Below are 25460 nucleotides of genomic sequence, written 5' to 3'. Positions count from 1 at the left end.
TTCTATTCCCCCGGCGCGCTCTTTCAGCCCCGCGCTACACCTTGTGACCGCTGGCCATTGCGCTGTAGTGGTAACCTCATGTTTAAATAGAAGAAACTTTAAGCTGACAGGGGGAAAAAATAATAAAAATAAAAAACCTAACATGGGCCCCTATTATAAGAACCAGTACTCACTGTGTTGGATTATAGGATCTCCTTGCAGAGAGATGCAGTTCCCTTCAATGATATGCAGCCTTGTCCCCCTTTTCGTTAGGTTGACGCAGCCATTTTACATATACTTTTAGATTTTTAGTCAGGAGCTCAGTGCTCCCATGTGCTGTACCTCCAGCACAATTTTTCAAACTGAAGGATGAGGGGCGTGAAGGGGAGGAGCCGGCTGTGCAGACAATGCTAATTTTTAGATTGTGCCACACCTCCGGTTGCAAGCTTCACACCCCTACTGTATAAGACTGTTCCAGTGTCCCCTAGTGGATGAAAGAGAAATGTTAAAATTATTTAATGTGTGCTGTCTTTATTTCTTCATTATACACTGCTCAAAAAAATAAAGGGAACACTTAAACAACACAATGTAACTCCAAGTCAATCACACTTCTGTGAAATCAAATTGTCCACTTAGGAAGCAACACTGATTGACAATCAATTTCACATGCTGTTGTGCGAATGGAATAGACAACAGGTGGAAATTATAGGCAATTAGCAAGACACCCCCAATAAAGGAGTTGTTCTGCAGGTGGTGACCACAGACCACTTCTCAGCTCCTATGCTTTCTGGCTGTTTTGGTCACTTTTGAAAGCTGGCTGTGCTTTCACTCTAGTGGTAGCATGAGACGGAGTCAAGTGGCTCAGGTAGTGCAGCTCATCCAGGATGGCACATCAATGCGAGCTGTGGCAAGGTTTGCTGTGTCTGTCAGCGTAGTGTCCAGAGCATGGAGGCGCTACCAGGAGACAGGCCAGTACATCAGGAGACGTGGAGGAGGCCGTAGGTGGGCAACAACCCAGCAGCAGGACCGCTACCTCCGCCTTTGTGCAAGGTGGAACAGGAGGAGCACTGCCAGAGCCCTGCAAAATGACCTCCAGCAAGCCACAAATGTGCATGTGTCTACTCAAACAATCAGAAGCAGACTCCATGAGGGTGGTATGAGGGCCCGACGTCCACAGGTGGGGGTTGTGCTTACAGCCCAACACCGTGCAGGACGTTTGGCATTTGCCAGAGAACACCAAGATTAGCAAATTCGCCACTGGCGCCCTGTGCTCTTCACAGATGAAAGCAGGTTCTTACTGAGCACATGTGACAGAGTCTGGAGACGCCAAGGAGAACGTTCTGCTGCCTGCAACATCCTCCAGCATGACCGGTTTGGCAGTGGGTCAGTAATGGTGTGTGGTGGCATTTCTTTGGGGGGCCGCACAGCCCTCCATGTGCTCGCCAGAGGTAGCCTGACTGCCATTAGGTAACGAGATGAGATCCTCAGACCCCTTGTGAGACCATATGCTGGTGCGGTTGGCCCTGGGTTCCTTCTAATGCAAGACAATGCTAGACCTCATGTGGCAGGAGTGTGTCAGCAGTTCCTGCAAGACGAAGGCATTGATGCAATGGACTGGCCCGCCCGTTCCTCAGATCTGAATCCAATTGAGCACATCTGGGACATCATGTCTCGCTCCATCCACCAACACCACTTTGCACCACAGACTGTCCAGGAGTTGGCGGATGCTTTAGTCCAGGTCTGGGAGGAGATCCCTCAGGAGACCATCCGCCACCTCATCAGGAGCATGCCCAGGCATTGTAGGGAGGTCATACAGGCACGTGGAGGCCACACAATACTGAGCTTCATTTTGACTTGTTTTAAGGACATTACATCAAAGTTGGATCAGCCTGTAGTGTGTTTTTCCACTTTAATTTTTAATGTGACTCCAAATCCAGACCTCCATGGGTTAATAAATTTGATTTCCATTGATAATTTTTGTGTGATTTTGTTGTCAGCACATTCAACTATGTAAAGAACAAAGTATTTACTAAGAATATTTCATTCATTCAAATCTAGGATGTGTTATTTTAGTGTTCCCTTTATTTTTGTGAACAGTATATTGTGCATTCAATTTTGCAAGGAAGAGATGGAAACCAGTGATAGAACATAGACTACAACTAAGTGCAGGGTGCTAGAATGAACATTATAATGAATGTGCAGGTGTTAGATGGGCACTATGGGGTGAGCTATATGTGGCTGTGAGATGGGCACTATGGGGCATATTTGCCTACCTGACCCACTCCATGAGGGAGAAAATGCTCTGTTCCTGGACTTTCCTGGTAATGTATGATTGACATCACCTGTGGTGAAACACCTTTCGTATCAATTACCTAGCTCACCACAGGTTATGGCAATCATACATTACCAGGAAAGTCCAGGAACAGAGCATTTTCTCCCTCATGGAGAGGGTCAGGTAGGCAAGTATGCTATGGGGTGACCTATATGCGGGTGTGAGATGGGCACTATGGGGTGACCTATATGCGGGTGTGAGATAGCCACTATGGGGTGACCTATATGTGGGTGTGAGAGGGGCATACAGAGGATATAATAGGGGGTTACAGGATAGCAGGAGACCTTTATTAGGCTGAGATGAGGCATTATAGGGGAACCAGGTAAGGTATAATGAGGCTGAATGGGTGATATGATGACATGGGGTGGGAAGCCAGGAGGTGGTCAATCCTGGGTCATGTGATAGGAGTCACAGACCCAAATTCCTACTTCATAGCACCATGGTGCCGGATAATGGTAACATGAGCCAGCATCAGCCATGTCCCTGCTCTATCCCAGCTGCAAGTGTCTCACTGTATCTCTGTACTTATCCCCTTGCGGACTTATCTTAGGAGGCTTCCAGGCCCGTCCTCCTCCTCTCACCCGCAGCACGTTACTCACCCGACTTCCGATCTTTGCGTTCCACCCGACTTTCGGCCTGTGCGGTCCATTTTACTTCCGGGTTGTGCGTTCCAACCGACTTCCTGTTTCTGCGTTACACTCGGCTTCCGTACTCTGCGTTCCACCATACTGCACCGGATGTGAGGTTCCCGCGCTCCTCCCCTCTGGTCTCCACCCTCTACTTCCGGGTGACTGGTGACTGGGAGACATCGTACTGATCGCAGTGTGTGACACCGCCAGGTGCTGCTCCCTGTACCGCCTGCTGCTGCCCTGTGTGCCCCCTGCTATCTATCACTTTCACCCCCCCACCCATGTGCCCCCATTTAACTCCTCTCCACCCAGCTCAGAGCCCCATTATCCCTTCCCACCCCTGTGCCCCCTCTTATTCTGTGCTCTTATCTCTACTACCTGCTCCCCAGTGTTCTCTACCTTTCACCACCGCTGTGCAACCTGTTATCCCCTCCCCTACCCCCAGTTAACTCTTCCCCTTCCACTTCTCTGCTCCATTATCTCTGCCCCTTCCACCCCTGTGGTCCCTGTTAGCCCCACCCCTCCCTCACCCCATGTGCCCCCTCTTATCCTCTACCCATGTTTGTACACTGCCTGCCCCCCTGTGTACTCTCCCCTTCCACCCATTTATCATCTCCCCATGTCTCTATATCTCCTACCCCCATGTGTGCTTTCCCCTCCCACCCCTCTGCCCCCTGTTATCCGCTCCCTGTATCTCTGTAACACTTGCTCTCATGTGTGCCCTCACCCTATGTGCCCACTGTTATCCACTCTCCACCCTTTGTGTCACTTCTTATACTCTCCCCTCCCACCCCTGTGCTCCCTGTTGTTCTCTCCATGTCACCTGTGTACTCTCCCCTCCCACCCCTGAGCCTCCTGTTACCCTCTACCCATATCTGGTACCCTGTGCTCCCCACCCTCATCCCCACCAACACTCCCTTTGCTCCCTGTTATCATGTTTTACTTTTTCTGATGTCTCTCACATTACTTTCTCTAACGTCCTAGTGGATGCTGGGGACTCCGTCAGGACCATGGGGAATAGCGGCTCCGCAGGAGACAGGGCACAAAAAGTAAGCTTTTAGGATCACATGGTGTGTACTGGCTCCTCCCCCCATGACCCTCCTCCAAGCCTCAGTTAGGTTTTTGTGCCCGTCCGAGCAGGGTGCAATCTAGGTGGCTCTCTTAAAGAGTTGCTTAGAAAAAGTTTTTAGGTTCTTATTTTCAGTGAGTCCTGCTGGCAACAGGCTCACTGCATCGAGGGACTTAGGGGAGAGAAGTGAACTCACCTGCGTGCAGGATGGATTGGCTTCTTAGGCTACTGGACACCATTAGCTCCAGAGGGAGTCGGAACACAGGTCTCGCCCTGGGGTTCGTCCCGGAGCCGCGCCGCCGACCCCCCTTGCAGATGCTGAAGATTGAAGAGGTCCGGAACCAGGCGGCAGAAGACTTTCAGTCTTCATCAGGTAGCGCACAGCACTGCAGCTGTGCGCCATTGTTGTCAGCACACTTCACACAGCGGTCACGGAGGGTGCAGGGCGCGGGGGGGGGGCGCCCTGGGCAGCAATGTATAATACCTGTATGGCGAAAAATACATCACATATAGCCCTTGAGGCTATATGGATGTATTTAACCCCTGCCAGATATCACAGACTCCGGAGAAGAAGCCCGCCGAAAAGGGGGCAGGGCCTATTCTCCTCAGCACACAGCGCCATTTTCCCTCACAGAAATGCTGGTGGGAAGGCTCCCATGCTCTCCCCTGCACTGCACTACAGAAACAGGGTTAAAACAGAGAGGGGGGGCACTGATTTGGCGATATGAATATATATTAAAATGCTATAAGGGAGGAACACTTATATAAAGGTTGTCCCTGTATAATTATAGCGTTTTGGTGTGTGCTGGCAAACTCTCCCTCTGTCTCCCCAAAGGGCTAGTGGGTCCTGTCCTCTATCAGAGCATTCCCTATGTGTGTGCTGTATGTCGGTACGTGTGTGTCGACATGTATGAGGAAAATGTTGGTGAGGAGGCGGAGCAAATTGCCTGTAATGGTGATGTCACTCTCTAGGGAGTCGACACCGGAATGGATGGCTTATTTATGGAATTACGTGATAATGTCAACACGCTGCAAGCCGGTTGACGACATGAGACGGCCGGCGAACAAATTAGTACCTGTCCAGGCGTCTCAAACACCGTCAGGGGCTGTAAAACGCCCATTTACCTCAGTCGGTCGACACAGACCCAGACACGGACACTGATTTCAGTGTCGACGGTGAAGAAACAAACGTATTTTCCTTTAGGGCCACACGTTAAGGGCAATGAAGGAGGTGTTACATATTTCTGATACTACAAGTACCACAAAAAAGGGTATTATGTGGGATGTGAAAAAACTACCTGTAGTTTTTCCTGAATCAGATAAATTAAATGAAGTGTGTGATGATGCGTGGGTTTCCCCCGATAGAAAATTATTGGCGGTATACCCTTTCCCGCCAGAAGTTAGGGCGCGTTGGGAAACACCCCTTAGGGTGGGTAAGGCGCTCACATGCTTATCAGAACAAGTGGCGGTACCATCTACAGATAGGGCCGTACTTAAGGAGCCAGCTGATAAGAGGCTGGAAAATATCCTAAAAAGTATACACACACATGCTGGTGTTATACTGCGACCAGCGATCGCCTCAGCCTGGATGTGCAGAGCTGAGGTGGCTTGGTCGGATTCCCTGACTAAAAATATTGATACCCTTGACAGGGACAGTATTTTATTGACTATAGAGCATTTAAAGGATGCATTTCTATATATGCGAGATGCGCAGAGGGATATTTGCACTCTGGCATCAAGAGTAAATGCGATGTCCATATCTGCAAGAAGATGTTTATGGACACGACAGTGGTCAGGTGATGCAGATTCCAAACGGCACAAAGATGTATTGCCGTATAAAGGGGAGGAATTATTTGGGGTCGGTCCATGGGACCTGGTGGCCACGGCAACTGCTGGAAAATCCACCGTTTTTTACCCTAAGTCACATATCTGCAGAAAAAGACACCGTCTTTTCAGCCTCAGTCCTTTCGTCCCTATAAGAGTCATATCTGCCCAGGGATAGAGGAAAGGGAAGAAGACTGCAGCAGGCAGCCCATTCCCAGGAACAGAAGCCCTCCACCGCTTCTACCAAGTTCGCAGCATGACGCTGGGACCGTACAGGACCCCTGGATCCTACAAGTAGTATCCAAGGGGTACAGATTGGAATGTCGAGACGTTTCCCCCTCGCAGGTTCCTGTAGTCTGCTGTACCAATGTCTCCCTCCGACAGGGAGGCGGTATTGAAAACAATTCACAAGCTGTATTCCCAGCAGGTGATAATAAAATTACCCCTCCTACAACAAGGAAAGGGGTATTATTCCACACTATATGGTGGTACTGAAGCCAGAAGGCTAGGTGAGACCTATTCTAAATCTGAAATATTTGAACACTTACAAAGGTTCAAATCCAGATGCAGTCACTCAGAGCAGTGATAGCGAACCGGGAAGAAGGGGACTATATGGTGTCCCGGGACATCAGGGATGCTTACCTCCATGTCCCAAAATTTGCCTTTCTCACCAAGGGTACCTCAGGTTCGTGGTACAGAACTGTCACTATCAGTTTCTGACGATGCCGTTGGATTGTCCAAGGCACCCCGGGTCCTTACCAAGGTAATGACCGAAATGAGGATTCGTCTTCAAAGAAAATGGACGACCTCCTGATAAGAACAAGGTCCAGAGAACAGTTGGAGGTCGGAGTAGCACTATCTCAAGTAGTTCTACGACAGCACGGGTGGATTCTAAATATTCCAAAACCGCAGTTGTTCCGACGACACGTCTGCTGGTCCTAGGGATGATTCTGGACACAGTCCAGAAAAAGGTGTTTCTCCCAGAGGAGAAAGCCAGGGAGTTATCCGAGCTAATCGGGATCCTCCTAAAACCAGGAAAAGTGTCAGTGCATCATTGCACAAGAGTCCTGGTAAAAATGGTGGCTTATTACGAAGCGATTCCATTCGGCAGATTTCACGCAAGAACTCTTCAGTGGGATCTGCTGGACAAATGGTCCGGATCGCATCTTCAGATGCATCAGCGGATAACCCTATATCCAAGGACAAGGGTGTCTCTCCTGTGGTGATTACAGAGTGCTCATCTTCTAGAGGGCCGCAGATTCGGCATTCAGGATTGGATGCTGGTGACCACGGAGGCCAGCCCGAGAGGCTGGGGAGCAGTCACACAGGGAAAAAATTTCCAGGGAGTGTGATCAAGTCTGGAGAATTCTCTCCACATAAATATACTGGAGCTAAGAGCAAATTTATAATGCTCTAAGCTTAGCAAGACCTCTGCTTCAAGGTCAGCCGGTATTGATCCAGTGGGATAACATCACGGCAGTCGCCCACGTAAACAGAAAGGGCGGCACAAGAAGCAGGAGGGCAGTGGCAAAACTGCAAGGATTTTTCGCTAGGCGGAAAATCATGTGATAGCACTGTCAGCAGTGTTCATTCCGGGAGTGGACGACTGGGAAGCAGACTTCCTCAGCAGGCACGACCTCCACCCGGGAGAGTGGGAACTTCATCGGGAAGTTTTCCGCATGATTGTGAACCGTTGGGAAAGACCAAAGGTGGACATGATGGCGTCCCGCCCGAACAAAAAACGGGACAGGTATTGCGCCAGGTCACGAGACCTTCAGGCGATATCTGTGGACGTCCTGGTAACACCGTGGGTGTAACAGTCGGTGTATGTGTTCCCTCCTCTGCTTCTCATAACCAAGGTATTGAGAATTATAAGACGTAGCGGAGTAAGAACTATACTCGTGGCTCCGGATTGGCCAAGAGGGACTTGGTACCCGGAACTTCAAGAGATGCTCACAGAGGACTAATGGCCTCGGGAGCTAAGAAGGGACTTGCTTCAGCAAGTACCATGTCTGTTCCAAGACTTACCGCGGCTGCGTTTGACGGCATGGCAGTTGAACGCCGGATCCTAAGGGAAAAGGCATTTCGGAAGAGGTCATACCTACCCTGGTCAAAGCCAGGAAGGAGGTGACCGCACAACGTTATCACCACATGTGGTGAAAATATGTTGCGTGGGTGAGGCCAGGAAGGCCCCACGAAGAAATTTCAACTAGGTCGATTTCTGCACTTCCTGCAAACAGGAGTGTCTATGAGCCTCAAATTGGGGTCCATTAAGGTTCAAGTTTCGGCCCTGTAGATTTTCTTCCAGAAAGAATTGGCTTCGGTTCCTGAAGTCCAGACGTTTGTCAAGGGAGTATTGCATATACAGCCCCTTTTGTGCCTCCAGTGGCACCGTGGGATCTCAACGTAGTGTTGGGATTCCTCAAATCATATTGGTTTGAACCGCTCAAATCTGTGGATTTGAAATATCTCACATGGAAAGTGACCATGCTGTTGGCCCTGGCCTCGGCCAGGCGATTGTCAGAATTGGCGGCTTTGTCTTACAAAAGCCCATATTTGATTTTCCATTCGGACAGGGCAGAACTGCGGACTTGTCCCCAGTTTCTTCCTAAGGTGGTGTAAGCGTTTCACCTGAAACAACTTATTGTGGTGCCTGCGGTTACTAGGGACTTGGAGGACTCCAAGTTGCTAGACGTTGTCAGGGCCCTGAAAATATATATATATATATATATATATATATATATATATATATATATATATATATATATATATATATATATATATAATTCCAGGACGGCTGGAGTCAGAAAGTCTGACTTGCTGTTTATATTGTATGCACCCAAAAAGCTGGGTGCTCCTGCTTCTAAGCAGACTATTGCTCGTTGGATTTGTAGTACAATTCAGCTTGCACATTCTGTGGCAGGCCTGCCACAGCCAAAATCTGTAAATGCCCATTCCACAAGGAAGGTGGGCTCATCTTGGGCGGCTGCCCGAGGGGTCTCGGCTTTACAACTTTGCCGAGCAGCTACGTGGTCAGGGGGGAACACGTTTGTAAAATTCTACAAATTTGATACCCTGGCTGAGGAGGACCTGGAGTTTCTCTCATTCGGTGCTGCAGAGTCATCCGCACTCTCCCGCCCGTTTGGGAGCTTTGGTATAATCCCCATGGTCCTGACGGAGTCCCCAGCATCCACTAGGACGTTAGAGAAAATAAGATTTTACTTACCGATAAATCTATTTCTCGTAGTCCGTAGTGGATGCTGGGCGCCCATCCCAAGTGCGGATTGTCTGCATTACTTGTACATAATTATTGTTACAAAAATCGGGTTGTTATTGTTGTGGGCCATCTTTTCAGAGGCTCCTTCGTTGTTATCATACTGTTAACTGGGTTCAAATAACAGGTTGTACGGTGTGATTGGTGTGGCTGGTATGAGTCTTACCCGGGATTCAAGATCCTTCCTTATTGTGTACGCTCGTCCGGGCACAGTACCTAACTGAGGCTTGGAGGAGGGTCATGGGGGGAGGAGCCAGTACACACCATGTGATCCTAAAAGCTTACTTTTTGTGCCCTGTCTCCTGCGGAGCCGCTATTCCCCATGGTCCTGACGGAGTCCCCAGCATCCACTACGGACTACGAGAAATAGATTTATCGGTAAGTAAAATCTTATTTTTTATTACACAGTAGTGAAGAAGACATCCGCTGAGTGAGGCACACGTCACCTGTGCCTCCACCTCACTCACTGATACATGAGAGGCACAATGACCAGAAGATCCTGGAACTCACCAACAAGATCATTCACCTGCTGACTGGAGAGGTGACTGCTGGGAATGGGACATTATACAGTATCACCAGGGGACGTGTCTGGGTGATGACTGGAGAGGTGACTGCTGGGAATGGGACATTATACAGTAACACCAGGGGACGTGTCTGGGTGATGATTGGAGAGGTGACTGCTGGGAATGGGACATTATACAGTAACACCAGGGGACGTGTCTGGGTGATGATTGGAGAGGTGACTGCTGGGAATGGGACATTATACAGTAACACCAGGGGATGTGTCTGGGTGATGACTGGAGAGGAGACTGCTGGGAATGGGACATTATACAGTAACACCAGGGGACGTGTCCGGGTGATGACTGGAGAGGTGACTGCTGGGAATGGAACATTATACAATAACACCAGGGGATGTGTCCGGGTGATGACTCGAGAGGTGACTGCTGGGAATGGGACATTAAACAGTAACACCAGGGGATGTGTCTGGGTGTTGACTGTATCACTGTGTGTGTCAGGTTTCTATAAGGTGTCAGGATGTCACTGTCTATCTCTCCATGCAGGAGGGGGAGTATATAGAGGAACACAGGGGTCTGTACAAGGACGTGATAATGGAGAATCACCGGCCCCTCACATCACTGAGTAAGAGGAGACTGTCATGTATTGTACAGGGGAGAGCAGGTATGGGGGCCCCGATATACACACATCCTCTGATAATCACATATATACACTGTACTCAGTCACTGTGTGTCTCCTACAGATGGGCCCAGTAACAGAGATACCCCAGAGAGATATCCCCGTCCTCTGTATTCCCAGGACTGTACAGAGGAAAATCACAGGATCCCACAGGAGTATCAGGTAGGTGTGATTTAGGGACTCCCCAATATACCAAAGTAACTGTCACTACATCGGTTGCTCTCTACCTGCGGTACTAGTGTCCCCAGGGTTACTCACTTTGGTGTTCAGGGGTACATGAGAAATGTTATGTAATGATGGGGTTGGTGCAGGATATACCTGTGATATAGGTATACAGGGAAAGCAGTGTCCTAGGGGTCTCTAGCACCAGACTTCACAGTAGGTCCCTGATACCAACATGATAACCACTATCCCTGTATAAGGCAGCAGATGGTGATGACCGTTTTATTGTACATTTCTCTGATGTCCTAGTGGATGCTGGGAACTCCGTAAGGACCATGGGGAATAGCGGCTCCGCAGGAGACTGGGCACAAAAAGTAAAAGCTTTAGACTAGCTGGTGTGCACTGGCTCCTCCCCCTATGACCCTCCTCCAAGCCTCAGTTAGATTTTTGTGCCCGAACGAGAAGGGTGCAAGCTAGGTGGCTCTCCTGAGCTGCTTAGAAGTAAAAGTTTAAATAGTTTTTTTATTTTCAGTGAGTCCTGCTGGCAACAGGCTCACTGCATCGTGGGACTAAGGGGAGAAGAAGCGAACTCACCTGACTGCAGAGTGGATTGGGCTTCTTGGCTACTGGACATTAGCTCCAGAGGGACGATCACAGGTTCAGCCTGGATGGGTCCCGGAGCCGCGCCGCCGGCCCCCTTACAGAGCCAGAAGAGCGAAGAGGTCCGGAGAAAGCGGCGGCAGAAGACGTTCCTGTCTTCAAATAAGGTAGCGCACAGCACTGCAGCTGTGCGCCATTGCTCTCAGCACACTTCACACTCCGGTCACTGAGGGTGCAGGGCGCTGGGGGGGAGCGCCCTGAGACGCAATAAAAACGATATAAAAACCTTATATGGCTAAAAAAAATGCATCACATATAGCTCCTGGGCTATATGGATGCATTTATCCCCTGCCAGTTTCCTGAAAAAAGCGGGAGAAAAGGCCGCCGTGAAGGGGGCGGAGCCTTTCTCCTCAGCACACAAGCGCCATTTTCTTTCACAGCTCCGCTGGAAGGACGGCTCCCTGACTCTCCCCTGCAGTCCTGCACTACAGAAACAGGGTAAAACAGAGAGGGGGGCACTATTGGCAGCTAATATATAAATACAGCAGCTATAACAGGGAGTAACACTTATATAAGGTTATCCCTGTATATATATATAGCGCTCTGGTGTGTGCTGGCAAACTCTCCCTCTGTCTCCCCAAAGGGCTAGTGGGGTCCTGTCCTCCATCAGAGCATTCCCTGTGTGTGTGCTGGGTGTCGGTACGATTGTGTCGACATGTATGAGGAGGAAAATGATGTGGAAGCAGAGCAATTGCCTGTGTTAGTGATGTCACCCCCTAGGGAGTCGACACCTGACTGGATGGTAGTAATTAAAGAATTACGTGACAATGTCAGCACTTTGCAAAAAACTGTTGACGACATGAGACAGCCGACAAATCAATTGGTGCCTGTTCAGGCGTCTCAGACACCGTCAGGGGCGCTAAAACGCCCGTTACCTCAGATGGTCGACACAGACCCTGACACGGATACTGAATCCAGTGTCGACGGTGACGAGACAAACGTAATGTCCAGTAGGGCCACACGTTACATGATCACGGCAATGAAGGAGGCATTGAACATTTCTGACACTACAAGTACCACAAAAAAGGGTATTATGTGGGGTGTGAAAAAACTACCAGTGGTTTTTCCTGAGTCAGATGAATTAAATGAGGTGTGTGATAAAGCGTGGGTTTCCCCCGATAAAAAACTGCTGATTTCTAATAAATTATTGGCACTATACCCTTTCCCGCCAGAGGTTAGGGCACGTTGGGAAACACCCCCTAGGGTAGATAAGTCGCTCACACGCTTATCAAAACAAGTGGCGTTACAGTCTCCTGATACGGCCGCTCTCAAGGAACCAGCTGATAGAAGGCTGGAAAATATCTTAAAAGGTATATACACACATACCGGTGTTATACTGCGACCAGCGATCGCCTCAGCCTGGATGTGCAGCGCTGGAGTGGCTTGGTCGGATTCCCTGACGGAAAATATTGATACCCTGGATAGGGACAGTATATTATTAACTATAGAGCATTTGAAGGATGCATTACTATATATGCGAGATGCACAGAGGGATATTTGCACCCTGGCATCTAGAGTAAGTGCGATGTCCATTTCTGCCAGAAGAACGTTATGGACGCGACAGTGGTCAGGTGATGCGGATTCCAAACGACATATGGAAGTATTGCCGTATAAAGGGGAGGAGTTATTTGGGGTCGGTCTATCGGACCTGGTGGCCACAGCAACGGCTGGAAAATCCACCTTTTTACCCCAGGTCACCTCTCAGCAGAAAAAGACACCGTCTTTTCAAACCCAGTCCTTTCGTCCCTATAAGGGCAAGAGGGAAAAAGGCCGCTCGTTCCTGCCCCGGGGCAGAGGAAGGGGAAAAAGACTGCACCATGCAGCCTCTTCCCAGGAGCAGAAGCCCTCCCCCGCTTCTGCCAAGTCCTCAGCATGACGCTGGGGCTCTGCAAGCAGACTCGGGCACGGTGGGGGGCCGTCTCAAGAATTTCAGCGCGCAGTGGGCTCACTCGCAAGTGGACCCCTGGATCCTGCAGATAGTATCACAGGGGTACAAATTGGAATTCGAGACGTCTCCCCCTCGCCGGTTCCTGAAGTCTGCTCTACCAACGTCTCCCTCCGACAGGGAGGCAGTATTGGAAGCTATTCACAAGCTGTATTCCCAGCAGGTGATAATCAAGGTACCCCTCCTACAACAGGGAAAGGGGTATTATTCCACGCTGTTTGTGGTACCGAAGCCGGACGGCTCGGTGAGACCAATTTTAAATCTAAAATCTTTGAACACTTACATAAAAAGGTTCAAATTCAAGATGGAGTCACTCAGAGCAGTGATAGCGAACCTGGAAGAAGGGGACTATATGGTATCTCTAGACATCAAGGATGCTTATCTCCATGTCCCAATCTACCCTTCTCACCAAGGGTACCTCAGGTTTGTGATACAAAACTGTCATTATCAGTTTCAGACGCTGCCGTTTGGATTGTCCACGGCACCACGGGTCTTTACCAAGGTAATGGCCGAAATTATGATTCTTCTTCGAAGAAAAGGCGTATTAATTATCCCTTACTTGGACGATCTCCTGATAAGGGCAAGGTCCAGGGAACAGTTAGAGGTCGGAGTAGCACTATCTCAGGTAGTGCTACGTCAGCACGGGTGGATTCTAAATATCCCAAAATCACAGCTGATTCCAACAACACGTCTACTGTTCCTAGGGATGATTCTGGACACAGTCCAGAAAAAGGTGTTTCTCCCGGAGGAGAAGGCCAGGGAGTTATCCGAGCTAGTCAGGAACCTCCTAAAACCAGGACAAGTGTCAGTGCATCAGTGCACGAGAGTCCTGGGAAAAATGGTGGCTTCTTACGAAGCGATTCCATTCGGAAGATTCCATGCAAGAACTTTTCAGTGGGATCTGCTGGACAAATGGTCCGGATCGCATCTTCAGATGCATCAGCGGATAACCCTATCTCCAAGGACAAGGGTATCTCTCCTGTGGTGGTTACAGAAGGCTCATCTTCTCGAGGGCCGCAGATTCGGCATTCAGGATTGGATGCTGGTAACCACGGATGCCAGCCTGAGAGGCTGGGGAGCAGTCACACAGGGAAGAAATTTCCAGGGCTTGTGGTCAAGCATGGAAACGTCTCTTCACATAAATATCCTAGAGCTAAGGGCCATTTACAATGCCCTAAGTCAAGCAAGGCCTCTGCTTCAGGGTCAACCGGTATTGATCCAGTCGGACAACATCACGGCTGTCGCCCACGTAAACAGACAGGGCGGCACAAGAAGCAGGAGGGCAATGGCAGAAGCTGCAAGGATTCTCCGCTGGGCGGAAAATCATGTGATAGCACTGTCAGCAGTGTTCATTCCGGGAGTGGACAACTGGGAAGCAGACTTCCTCAGCAGACACGACCTCCACCCGGGGGAGTGGGGACTTCATCCAGAAGTTTTCCAAGTGATTGTAAACCGTTGGGAAAAACCAAAGGTGGACATGATGGCGTCCCGTCTGAACAAGAAACTGGACAGATATTGCGCCAGGTCAAGGGACCCTCAGGCAATAGCGGTGGACACTCTGGTAACTCCGTGGGTGTTCCAGTCGGTATATGTGTTCCCTCCTCTTCCTCTCATACCAAAAGTACTGAGAATCATAAGAAGGAGAGGAATAAGAACGATACTCGTGGCTCCGGATTGGCCAAGAAGAACTTGGTACCCGGAGCTGCAAGAGATGCTCACGGAGGACCCGTGGCCTCTACCTCTAAGGAAGGACCTGCTCCAGCAGGGACCTTGTCTGTTCCAAGACTTACCGCGGCTGCGTTTGACGGCATGGCGGTTGAACGCCGGATCCTGATGGAAAAAGGCATTCCAGATGAAGTCATCCCTACCCTGATCAAGGCCAGGAAGGATGTAACTGCAAAACATTATCATCGCATTTGGCGAAAATATGTTGCGTGGTGTGAGGCCAAGAAGGCCCCTACGGAGGAATTTCAACTGGGTCGTTTCCTACATTTCCTGCAAGCAGGATTGTCTATGGGCCTAAAATTAGGATCCATTAAGGTTCAAATTTCGTCCCTGTCGATCTTCTTCCAGAAAGAACTGGCTTCAGTGCCTGAAGTTCAGACGTTTGTCAAAGGGGTACTGCATATACAGCCTCCTTTTGTGCCTCCAGTGGCACCTTGGGATCTCAATGTAGTTTTAGGGTTCCTAAAATCACATTGGTTTGAACCACTTGCCACAGTGGATTTAAAATATCTCACATGGAAAGTGGTAATGCTGTTGGCCCTGGCTTCAGCCAGGCGCGTATCAGAATTGGCGGCTTTATCCTATAAAAGCCCTTACCTGATATTTCATTCGGATAGGGCGGAATTGAGGACTCGTCCTCAATTTCTCCCTAAGGTGGTTTCAGCGTTTCACATGAATCAACCTATTGTGGTACCTGTGGCTACTAGGGACTTGGAGGACTCCAAGTTGCTGGACGTAGTCAGGGCCCTGAAAATATGTTTCTCTGACGTCCTAGTGGATGCTGGGAACTCCGTAAGGACCATGGGGAATAGCGGCTCCGCAGGAGTCTGGGCACATCTAAAGAAAGCTTTAGGATCACCTGGTGTGCACTGGCTCCTCCCCCTATGACCCTCCTCCAAGCCTCAGTTAGATCTCTGTGCCCGAACGAGAAGGGTGCACACTAGGGGCTCTCCTGAGCTCTTTGTGAAAGTTTTAGTTAGGTTTATTATTTTCAGTGAGACCTGCTGGCAACAGGCTCACTGCATCGAGGGACTAAGGGGAGAAGAAGCGAACTCACCTGCGTGCAGAGTGGATTGGGCTTCTTGGCTACTGGACATTAGCTCCAGAGGGACGATCACAGGTTCAGCCTGGATGGGTCCCGGAGCCGCGCCGCCGGCCCCCTTACAGAGCCAGAAGAGCGAAGAGGTCCGGAAAATCGGCGGCAGAAGACGATCCTGTCTTCAGATAAGGTAGCGCACAGCACCGCAGCTGTGCGCCATTGCTCTCAGCACACTTCACACTCCGGTCACTGAGGGTGCAGGGCGCTGGGGGGGCAGCGCCCTGAGACGCAATAAATCGATAAAAACCTTATATGGCTAAAATAAATGCATCACATATAACTCCTGGGCTATATGGATGCATTTAACCCCTGCCAAAACATACAGAAAAACGGATGATAAGGACGCCGAGAAAGGGGCGGAGCCTATCTCCTCAGCACACTGGCGCCATTTTCCCTCACAGCTCAGTTGGAGGGAAGCTCCCTGGCTCTCCCCTGCAGTCACTACACTACAGAAAGGGGTTAAAAAAGAGAGGGGGGCCCAAATTAGGCGCAGTATAAACAATACAGCAGCTATAAAGGGAAAAACACTTATATAAGGTTATCCCTGTATATATATAGCGCTCTGGTGTGTGCTGGCAAACTCTCCCTCTGTCTCCCCAAAGGGCTAGTGGGGTCCTGTCCTCTATCAGAGCATTCCCTGTGTGTGTGTGCTGTGTGTCGGTACGTTTGTGTCGACATGTATGAGGAGAAAAATGATGTGGAGACGGAGTAGAGTGTCTAAAATAGTGTTGTCACCCCCTAGGGGGTCGACACCTGAGTGGATGTACTGTTGAAATTGCGTGACAGTGTCAGCTTTCTATTAAAGACAGTGGTTGACATGAGACAGCCGGCTACTCAGCTTGTGCATGTCCAGACGTCTCATACAGGGGCTCTAAAGCGGCCGTTACCTCAGATACAGACGCCGACACGGATACTGACTCCTGTGTCGACGGTGAAGAGACAACCGTGATTTCCAATAGGGCCACACATTGCATGATTGAGGCAATGGAAAATGTTTACACTTTTCTGATAATATGAATACCACCAAAAAAGGGGTATTATGTTTGGTGAGGAAAAACTTCCTGTAGTTTTCCTGAATCTGAGAAATAAAATGAGGTGTGTGATGATGCGTGGGTTTCCCCCCGATAACAATTGATAATTTCTAAAAAGTTATTGGCAGTATACCTTTTCCCGCCAGAGGTTAGGGTGCGTTGGGAAACACCCCCTAGGGGGGATAAGGCGCTCACACGCTTGTAAGAACAAGGGCTCTATCCTCTCCTGAGATGGCCGCCCTTAAGGATCCTGCTGATAGAAAGCAGGAGGGTATCCTAAAAGGTATTTACACACATACTGGTGTTATACTGCGACCAGCAATCGCCTCAGCCTGGATGTGCAGTGCTGGGTTGGCGTGGTCGGATTCCCTGACTGGAAATATTGATATCCTAGATAAGGACAGTATATTATTGCCTATAGAGCAATTAAAAGATGCATTTATATATATGCATGATGCACAGCGGAATATTTGCCGACTGGCATCAAGTATAAGTGCGTTGTCCAATTCTACCAGTAAAGTGGTCAGGTGATGCGGATTCCAAACGGCATTTGGAAGTATTGCCTTAAAAAAAGGGGATGTACCCCTGGTCGCCTCTCAAAATAAGACGCCGTATTATCAGGCGCAGTCCTGGTTGGCAAGCGGACAAAAGGGTTCCTCTTTTCTGCACGTGACAGAGGGAGAGGAAAATGGCTGCAGAGATCAGCCAGTTCCCAGGAACAGAAACCCTTTTCTGCCTCTGCCAAGCCCTCAGTATGACGCTAGGGCTTTACAAGTTCAGGCACGGTGGGGGCCCGTTCTCAATGAATTTCAGTGCGCAGTGGGCTCACTCGCAAGTAGACCCCTGGATCCTTCAGGTAATATTTTCAGGGGTACAAATTGGAATTCGAGACGTATTCCCCTCGCCGTTTCCAAAAGTCTGTTTTACCGACGTCTCCCGCTGACAGGGAGGCAGTTTTGGAAGCCATTCACAAGCTGTATTCCCAGCAGGTGATAATTAAGGTACCCCTCCTGCAACAGGGAACGGGGTATTATTCCACACTATTGTGGTACCGAAGCCAGACGGCTCGGTGAGACCGATTTTAAAATCTAAAATCTAAAATCTTTGAACACTTACATACAGAGGTTCAAATTCAAAATTGAGTCACTCAGAGCAGTGATTGCAAACCTGGAAGAAGGGGACTACATGATGTCTCGGGACATCAAGGATGCTTACCTTCATGTCAAAATTTACCCTTCTCACCAAGGGTATCTCAGGTTATGGTACAGAACTGTCACTATCAGTTCAGACGCTGCCGTAGGGATGGTCCACGGCACCCCGTGTCTTTACTGAAGTAATGACCGAAATGATGATATTCCTTCGAAGGAAGGGAATTTTAGTTATCCTTTACTTGGACGATTCCCTGATAAGGGTAAGATCCAGGGAACAGTTGGAGATCGGTGTAGCGCTATCTCAGGTAGTGTTGCGGCAGCACGATTGGATTCTCAATATTCCAAATTCGCAGCTGGTTCCGACGACTTGTCTTCTGTTCCTAGGGATGATCCAGGACACAGTCCAGAAAGAAGGTGTTTCTCCCGGAGGAGAAAGCCAGGGAGTTATCCGAGCTAGTCAGGAACCTCCTAAAACCGAACCAAGTCTCAGTGCATCAATGCACAAGGGTTCTGGGTAAAAATGGTGGCTTCCTACGAAGCAATCCCATTCAGCAGATTCCACGCAAGACTTTCCAGTGGAACCTACTGGACAAATGGTCCGGGTCGCATCTTCAGATGCATCAGCGGATAACCCTGTCACCAGGGACAAGGGTATCCCTCCTGTGGTGGTTGCAGAGTGCTCATCTTCTAGAGGGCCGCAGATTCGGCATTCAGGACTGGGTCCTGGTGACCACGGATGCCAGCCTGCGAGGCTGGGGAGCAGTCACACAGGGAAGGAATATCCAGGGCTTATGGTCAAGCCTGGAGACATCACTTCACATAAATATCCTGAAGCTAAGGGCCATTTACAATGCTCTAAGCTTAGCAAGACCTCTGCTTCAAGGTCAGCCGGTGTTGATCCAGTCGGGCAACATTACGGCAGTCACCCACGTAAACAGACAGGGTGCCACAAGAAGCAGGAGGGCAATGGCAGAAGCTGCAAGGATTCTTCGCTGGGCGAAAAACCATGTGATAGCACTGTCAGCAGTTTTCATTCCGGGAGTGGACAACTGGGAAGCAGATTTCCTCAGCACGACCTCCACCCGGGAGAGTAGGGACTTCACCCAGAAGTCTTCCACATGATTATAAACCGTTGGGAAAAACTCGACAGGTATTGCGCCAGGTCAAGGGACCCTCAGGCAATAGCTGTAGATGCTCTGGTAACACCGTGGGTGTACCAATCAGTGTATGGGTTCCCTCCTCTGCCTCTCATACCCAAGGTACTGAGATTGATAAGATGGAGAGGAGTAAGCACTATATTAGTGGCTCCGGATTGGCCAAGAAGGACTTGGTAACCGGAACTTCAAGAGATGCTCACGGAGGATCCGTGGCCTCTACCTCTAAGAAGGGACCTGCTTCAGCGGGGACCTTGTCTGTTCCAAGACTTGCCGCGGCTGCGTTGACGGCATGGCGGTTGAACGCCGGATCCTGAAGGAAAAAGGCATTCCGGATGAAGTCATCCCTATCCTGTTCAAGGCCGGGAAGGATGTAACCGCAAAACATTATCACCGCATTTGGCGAAAATATGTTGCGTGGTGCGAGGTCAGTAAGGCTCGACGGAGGAAATTCAACTGGGTCGATTCCTACATTTCCTGCAAACAGGAGTATCTATGGGCCTAAAATTGGGGTCCATTAAGGTTCAAATTTCGGCTCTGTCGATTTTCTTCCAAAAAAGAACTAGCTTCAGTCCCTGAAGTTCAGACGTTTGTTAAAGGGGTACTGCATATACAGCCTCCTTTTGTGCCTTCAGTGGCACTTTGGGATCTCAAGGTGGTTTTTGGGTTCCAAAAGTCACATTGGTTTGACCCACTTAAATCTGTGGAGTTAAAATATCTCACAGAAAAAGTGGTCATGCTGTTGGCTCTGGCCTGGGCCAGGCGCGTGTCAGAATTGGTGGCTTTATCCTGTAAAAGCCCTTATCTGATTTTCCATTCGGACAGGGCGGAATTGAGGACTCGTCCTCAGTTTCTCCCTAAGGTGGTTTCAGCGTTCACCTGAACCAAACCTATTGTGGTGCCTGCGGCTACTAGGGACTTGGAGGACTCCAAGTTGCTAGACGTTGTCAGGACCCGGAAAATATATGTTTCCAGGACGGCTGGAGTCAGGAAATCTGACTCGCTGTTTATCCTGTATGCACCCAACTAGCTGGGTGCTCCTGCTTCTAAGCAGACTATTGCTCGTTGGATTTGTAGTACAATTCAGCTTGCACATTCTGTGGCAGGCCTGCCACAGCGGAAAAATCTGTAAATGCCCACTCCACAAGGAAGGTGGGCTCATCTTGGGCAGCTGCCCGAGGGGTCTCGGCTTTACAACTTTGCCGAGCAGTTACTTGGTCAGGAGCAAATACGTTTGTAAAATTCTACAAATTTGATACCCTGGCTGAGGAGGACCGGGAGTTCTCTCATTGGGTGCTGCAGAGTCATCCGCACTCTCCCGCCCGTTTGGGAGCTTTGGTATAATCCCCATGGTCCTTACGGAGTTCCCAGCATCCACTAGGACGTCAGAGAAAATAAGAATTTACTTACCGATAATTCTATTTCTCGTAGTCCGTAGTGGATGCTGGGCGCCCATCCCAAGTGCGGATTGTCTGCAATACTGGTACATAATTATTGTTACCAAAAAATTCGGGTTATTGCTGTAGTGAGCCATCTTTTCTAGAGGCTCCTCTATTATCATGCTGTTAACTGGGTTCAGATCACAAGTTGTACAGTGTGATTGGTGTGGCTGGTATGAGTCTTACCCGGGATTCAAAATCCTTCCTTATTGTGTACGCTCGTCCGGGCACAGTATCCTAACTGAGGCTTGGAGGAGGGTCATAGGGGGAGGAGCCAGTGCACACCAGGTGATCCTAAAGCTTTCTTTAGATGTGCCCAGACTCCTGCGGAGCCGCTATTCCCCATGGTCCTTACGGAGTTCCCAGCATCCACTACGGACTACGAGAAATAGAATTATCGGTAAGTAAATTCTTATTTTCCAGGACGGCTGGAGTCAGAAAATCTGACTCGCTGTTTATACTGTATGCACCCAACAAGCTGGGTGCTCCTGCTTCTAAGCAGACGATTGCTCGTTGGATTTGTAGTACAATTCAACTTGCACATTCTGTGGCAGGCCTGCCACAGCCAAAATCTGTAAAAGCCCATTCCACAAGGAAGGTGGGCTCATCTTGGGCGGCTGCCCGAGGGGTCTCGGCTTTACAACTTTGCCGAGCAGCTACTTGGTCAGGGGCAAACACGTTTGCTAAATTCTACAAATTTGATACCCTGGCTGAGGAGGACCTGGAGTTCTCTCATTCGGTGCTGCAGAGTCATCCGCACTCTCCCGCCCGTTTGGGAGCTTTGGTATAATCCCCATGGTCATTACGGAGTTCCCTGCATCCACTAGGACGTCAGAGAAAATAAGAATTTACTTACCGATAATTCTATTTCTCATAGTCCGTAGTGGATGCTGGGCGCCCATCCCAAGTGCGGATTGTCTGCAATACTTGTATATAGTTATTGTTACAAACAAATCGGGTTGTTTATTGTTGGAAGCCATCTTTTCAGAGGCTCCTACGGTTATCATACTGTTAACTGGGTTCAGATCACGAGTTGTACGGTGTGATTGGTGTGGCTGGTATGAGTCTTACCCGGGATTCAAGATCCTTCCTTATTATGTACGCTCGTCCGGGCACAGTATCTTAACTGAGGCTTGGAGGAGGGTCATAGGGGGAGGAGCCAGTGCACACCAGCTAGTCTAAAGCTTTTACTTTTCTCTAACGTCCTAGTGGATGCTGGGGACTCCGTCAGGACCATGGGGGATAGCGGCTCCGCAGGAGACAGGGCACATCTAAAGAAAGCTTTTAGGATCACATGGTGTGTACTGGCTCCTCCCCCTATGACCCTCCTCCAAGCCTCAGTTAGGTTTTTGTGCCCGTCCGAGCAGGGTGCAATCTAGGTGGCTCTCCTAAAGAGCTGCTTAGAAAAAGTTTTTTTAGGTTTTAAATCTCAGTGAGTCCTGCTGGCAACAGGCTCACTGCATCGAGGGACTTAGGGGAGAGATTTTCAACTCACCTGCGTGCAGGATGGATTGGAGTCTTAGGCTACTGGACATAGCTTCAGAGGGAGTCGGAACACAGGTCATCCTGGGGTTCGTCCCGGAGCCGCGCCGCCGACCCCCCTTACAGATGCTGAAGATCGGAGGTCCGGAAACAGGCGGCAGAAGACTCTTCAGTCTTCATGAAGGTAGCGCACAGCACGGCAGCTGTGCGCCATTGTTGCTACACACTTCTCACTGACCAGTCACGGAGGGTGTAGGGCGCTGCTGGGGGCGCCCTGGGCAGCAATATTAAATACCTTTAGTGGCAAAGAATACATCACATATAGCCATTAAGGCTATATGTATGTATTTAACCCAGGCCAGATTTCTCAAAACCCGGGAGAAAAGCCAGCCGAAAAGGGGGCGGAGCTTATTCTCCTCAGCACTCAGCGCCATTTTCCTGCTCAGCTCCGCTGTGAGGAAGGCTCCCAGGACTCTCCCCTGCACTGCACTACAGAAACAGGGTAACAAAGAGAAGGGGGGCATAAATTGGCGATATTTATATATTAAAAGCGCTTACAACAAAAACAACACCTTTTAGGGTTGTTTATATACATTTATAGCGCTTTTGGTGTGTGCTGGCAAACTCTCCCTCTGTCTCCCCAAAGGGCTAAGGGGGTCCTGTCTTCGATTAGAGCATTCCCTGTGTGGCTGCTGTGTGTCGGTACGTGTGTGTCGACATGTATGAGGACGATGTTGGTGTGGAGGCAGAGCAATTGCCGGTAATGGTGATGTCACCCCCTAGGGAGTCGACACCGGAATGGATGGCTTTAGTTATGGAATTACGTGATAATGTTAGTACATTACAAAAGTCAGTAGACGAAATGAGACGGCCGGAAAACCAGTCAGTACCGGCTCAGGCGTCTCAGACACCGTCAGGGGCTGTAAAACGTCCCTTACCTCAGTCAGTCGACACGGGTACCGACACAGATGAATCTAGTGTCGACGGTGAAGAAACAAACGTATTTTCCAACAGGGCCACACGTTATATGATCACGGCAATGAAGGAGGCTTTGCAGATCTCTGATACTGCTGGTACCTCAAAAAGGGGTATTATGTGGGGGGTGAAAAAACTACCTGTAGCTTTTCCAGAATCAGAGGAATTGAATGACGTGTGTGATGAAGCTTGGGTTAACCCAGATAGAAAACTGCTAATTTCTAAGAAGTTATTGGCATTATACCCTTTCCCACCAGAGGTTAGGACGCGCTGGGAAACACCCCCTAGGGTGGATAAGGCGCTCACACGTTTATCAAAGCAAGTGGCGTTGCAGTCTCCTGATACGGCCGCCCTCAAGGATCCAGCGGATAGGAGGCTGGAAACTACCCTGAAAAGTATATACACTCATACTGGTGTTATACTGCGACCGGCAATAGCCTCAGCCTGGATGTGCAGTGCTGGGGTAGTGTGGTTGGATTCCCTGACTGAAAATATTGATACCCTGGATAGGGACAGTATTTTATTGACTCTAGAGCAATTAAAGGATGCGTTTCTTTATATGCGAGATGCTCAGAGGGATATTTGTACTCTAGCATCAAGAGTAAGTGCGATGTCCATATCTGCCAGAAGAAGTTTATGGACGCGACAGTGGTCAGGTGATGCGGATTCCAAAAGGCATATGGAAGTATTGCCATATAAAGGAGAGGAATTATTTGGGGTCGGTCTATCGGATCTGGTGGCCACGGCAACTGCCGGCAAATCCACTTTTTTACCTCAGACCCCCTCCCAACAGAAAAAGACACCGTCTTTTCAGCCGCAGTCCTTTCGCTCCTATAAAAACAAGCGAGCAAAAGGACAGTCTTATCTGCCGCGAGGCAGAGGAAAGGGTAAGAGAGGGCAGCAAGCAGCCCCTGCCCAGGACCAGAAGCCCGCCCCGGGTTCTACAAAGCCATCAGCATGACGCTGGGGCTTTACAAGCGGACTCAGGAGCGGTGGGGGGTCGACTAAAGATTTTCAGCAATCAGTGGGCTCGCTCACAGGTGGACCCGTGGATCCTGCAGATAGTATCTCAGGGTTACATGTTGGAGTTCGAAAGGTCTCCCCCTCGCCGGTTCCTAAAGTCTGCTTTACCAACGTCTCCCTCAGAAAGGACGACGGTATTGGAAGCCATTCACAAGCTGTATTCTCAGCAGGTGATAGTCAAGGTACCCCTCCTACAACAGGGAAAGGGGTATTATTCCACACTATTTGTGGTACCGAAGCCGGACGGTTCGGTAAGACCTATTCTAAATCTGAAATCCTTGAACCTGTACATACAGAAATTCAAGTTCAAGATGGAGTCACTCAGAGCAGTGATAGCGAATCTGGAAGAAGGGGACTTCATGGTGTCCCTGGACATAAAAGATGCTTATCTGCATGTCCCAATTTACCCCTCACACCAAGGGTATCTCAGGTTCGTGATACAAGACTGTCATTATCAGTTTCAAACGCTGCCGTTTGGTTTGTCCACGGCCCCTCGGGTCTTTACCAAGGTAATGACCGAAATGATGGTTCTTCTACGAAGAAAAGGCGTATTAATTATCCCTTACTTGGACGATCTCCTGATAAGGGCAAAGTCCAGAGAACAGCTGGAAGTCGGTGTAGCACTAACCCAAGTAGTGCTTCAGCAACACGGGTGGATTCTGAATCTTCCAAAATCTCAATTGACCCCGACAACACGTCTGCTGTTCCTGGGAATGATTCTGGACACGGTTCAGAAAAAGGTGTTTCTCCCGGAGGAGAAAGCAAGGGAGTTATCCGAACTGGTCAGGAACCTCCTAAAACCAGGAACTGTGTCAGTACATCAATGCACAAGAGTCCTGGGAAAGATGGTGGCTTCTTACGAAGCAATTCCATTCGGCAGATTCCATGCACGAACATTTCAGTGGGGTCTGCTGGACAAATGGTCCGGATCGCATCTGCACATGCATCAGCGGATAACACTGTCACCAAGAACAAGGTTGTCTCTCCTGTGGTGGTTGCAGAGTGCCCATCTGTTAGAGGGCCGCAGGTTCGGCATACAGGACTGGGTCCTGGTGACTACGGATGCCAGCCTACGGGGCTGGGGAGCAGTCACACAGGGAAGAAACTTCCAGGGTGTATGGTCAGACCTGGAGACGTCTCTTCACATAAATATACTGGAGCTAAGAGCGATATACAATGCTCTAAGCTTGGCAAAACCGCTGCTTCAGGGTCAGCCGGTGTTGATCCAGTCGGACAACATCACGGCAGCCGCCCACGTAAACAGACAAGGCGGCACGAGAAGCAGAAGAGCAATGACAGAAGCTGCAAGGATT

General features: G+C 49.6%; 1 protein-coding gene across 1 annotated transcript in view; it reads left to right on the top strand.

Annotated features, from left to right (window-relative positions):
• Window positions 1-25460, top strand: part of LOC135057147 (uncharacterized) — a 150302-nt gene that overhangs the window by 96762 nt on the left and 28080 nt on the right. The window contains exons 7-9 of the mRNA XM_063963045.1: window positions 9543-9648; window positions 10169-10286; window positions 10366-10463. Coding sequence (XP_063819115.1) covers window positions 9543-9648; window positions 10169-10286; window positions 10366-10463 — 322 coding nt within the window. The remainder of the gene's footprint in view (window positions 1-9542; window positions 9649-10168; window positions 10287-10365; window positions 10464-25460) is intronic.

Source organism: Pseudophryne corroboree, chromosome 3, assembly GCF_028390025.1.
Source record: "Pseudophryne corroboree isolate aPseCor3 chromosome 3, aPseCor3.hap2, whole genome shotgun sequence".
In the NCBI taxonomy this organism is placed as follows: domain Eukaryota; kingdom Metazoa; phylum Chordata; class Amphibia; order Anura; family Myobatrachidae; genus Pseudophryne; species Pseudophryne corroboree.
The sequence above is the reverse complement of the archived record's forward strand: the minus strand, read 5'-3'. Positions and strand labels throughout refer to the sequence as shown.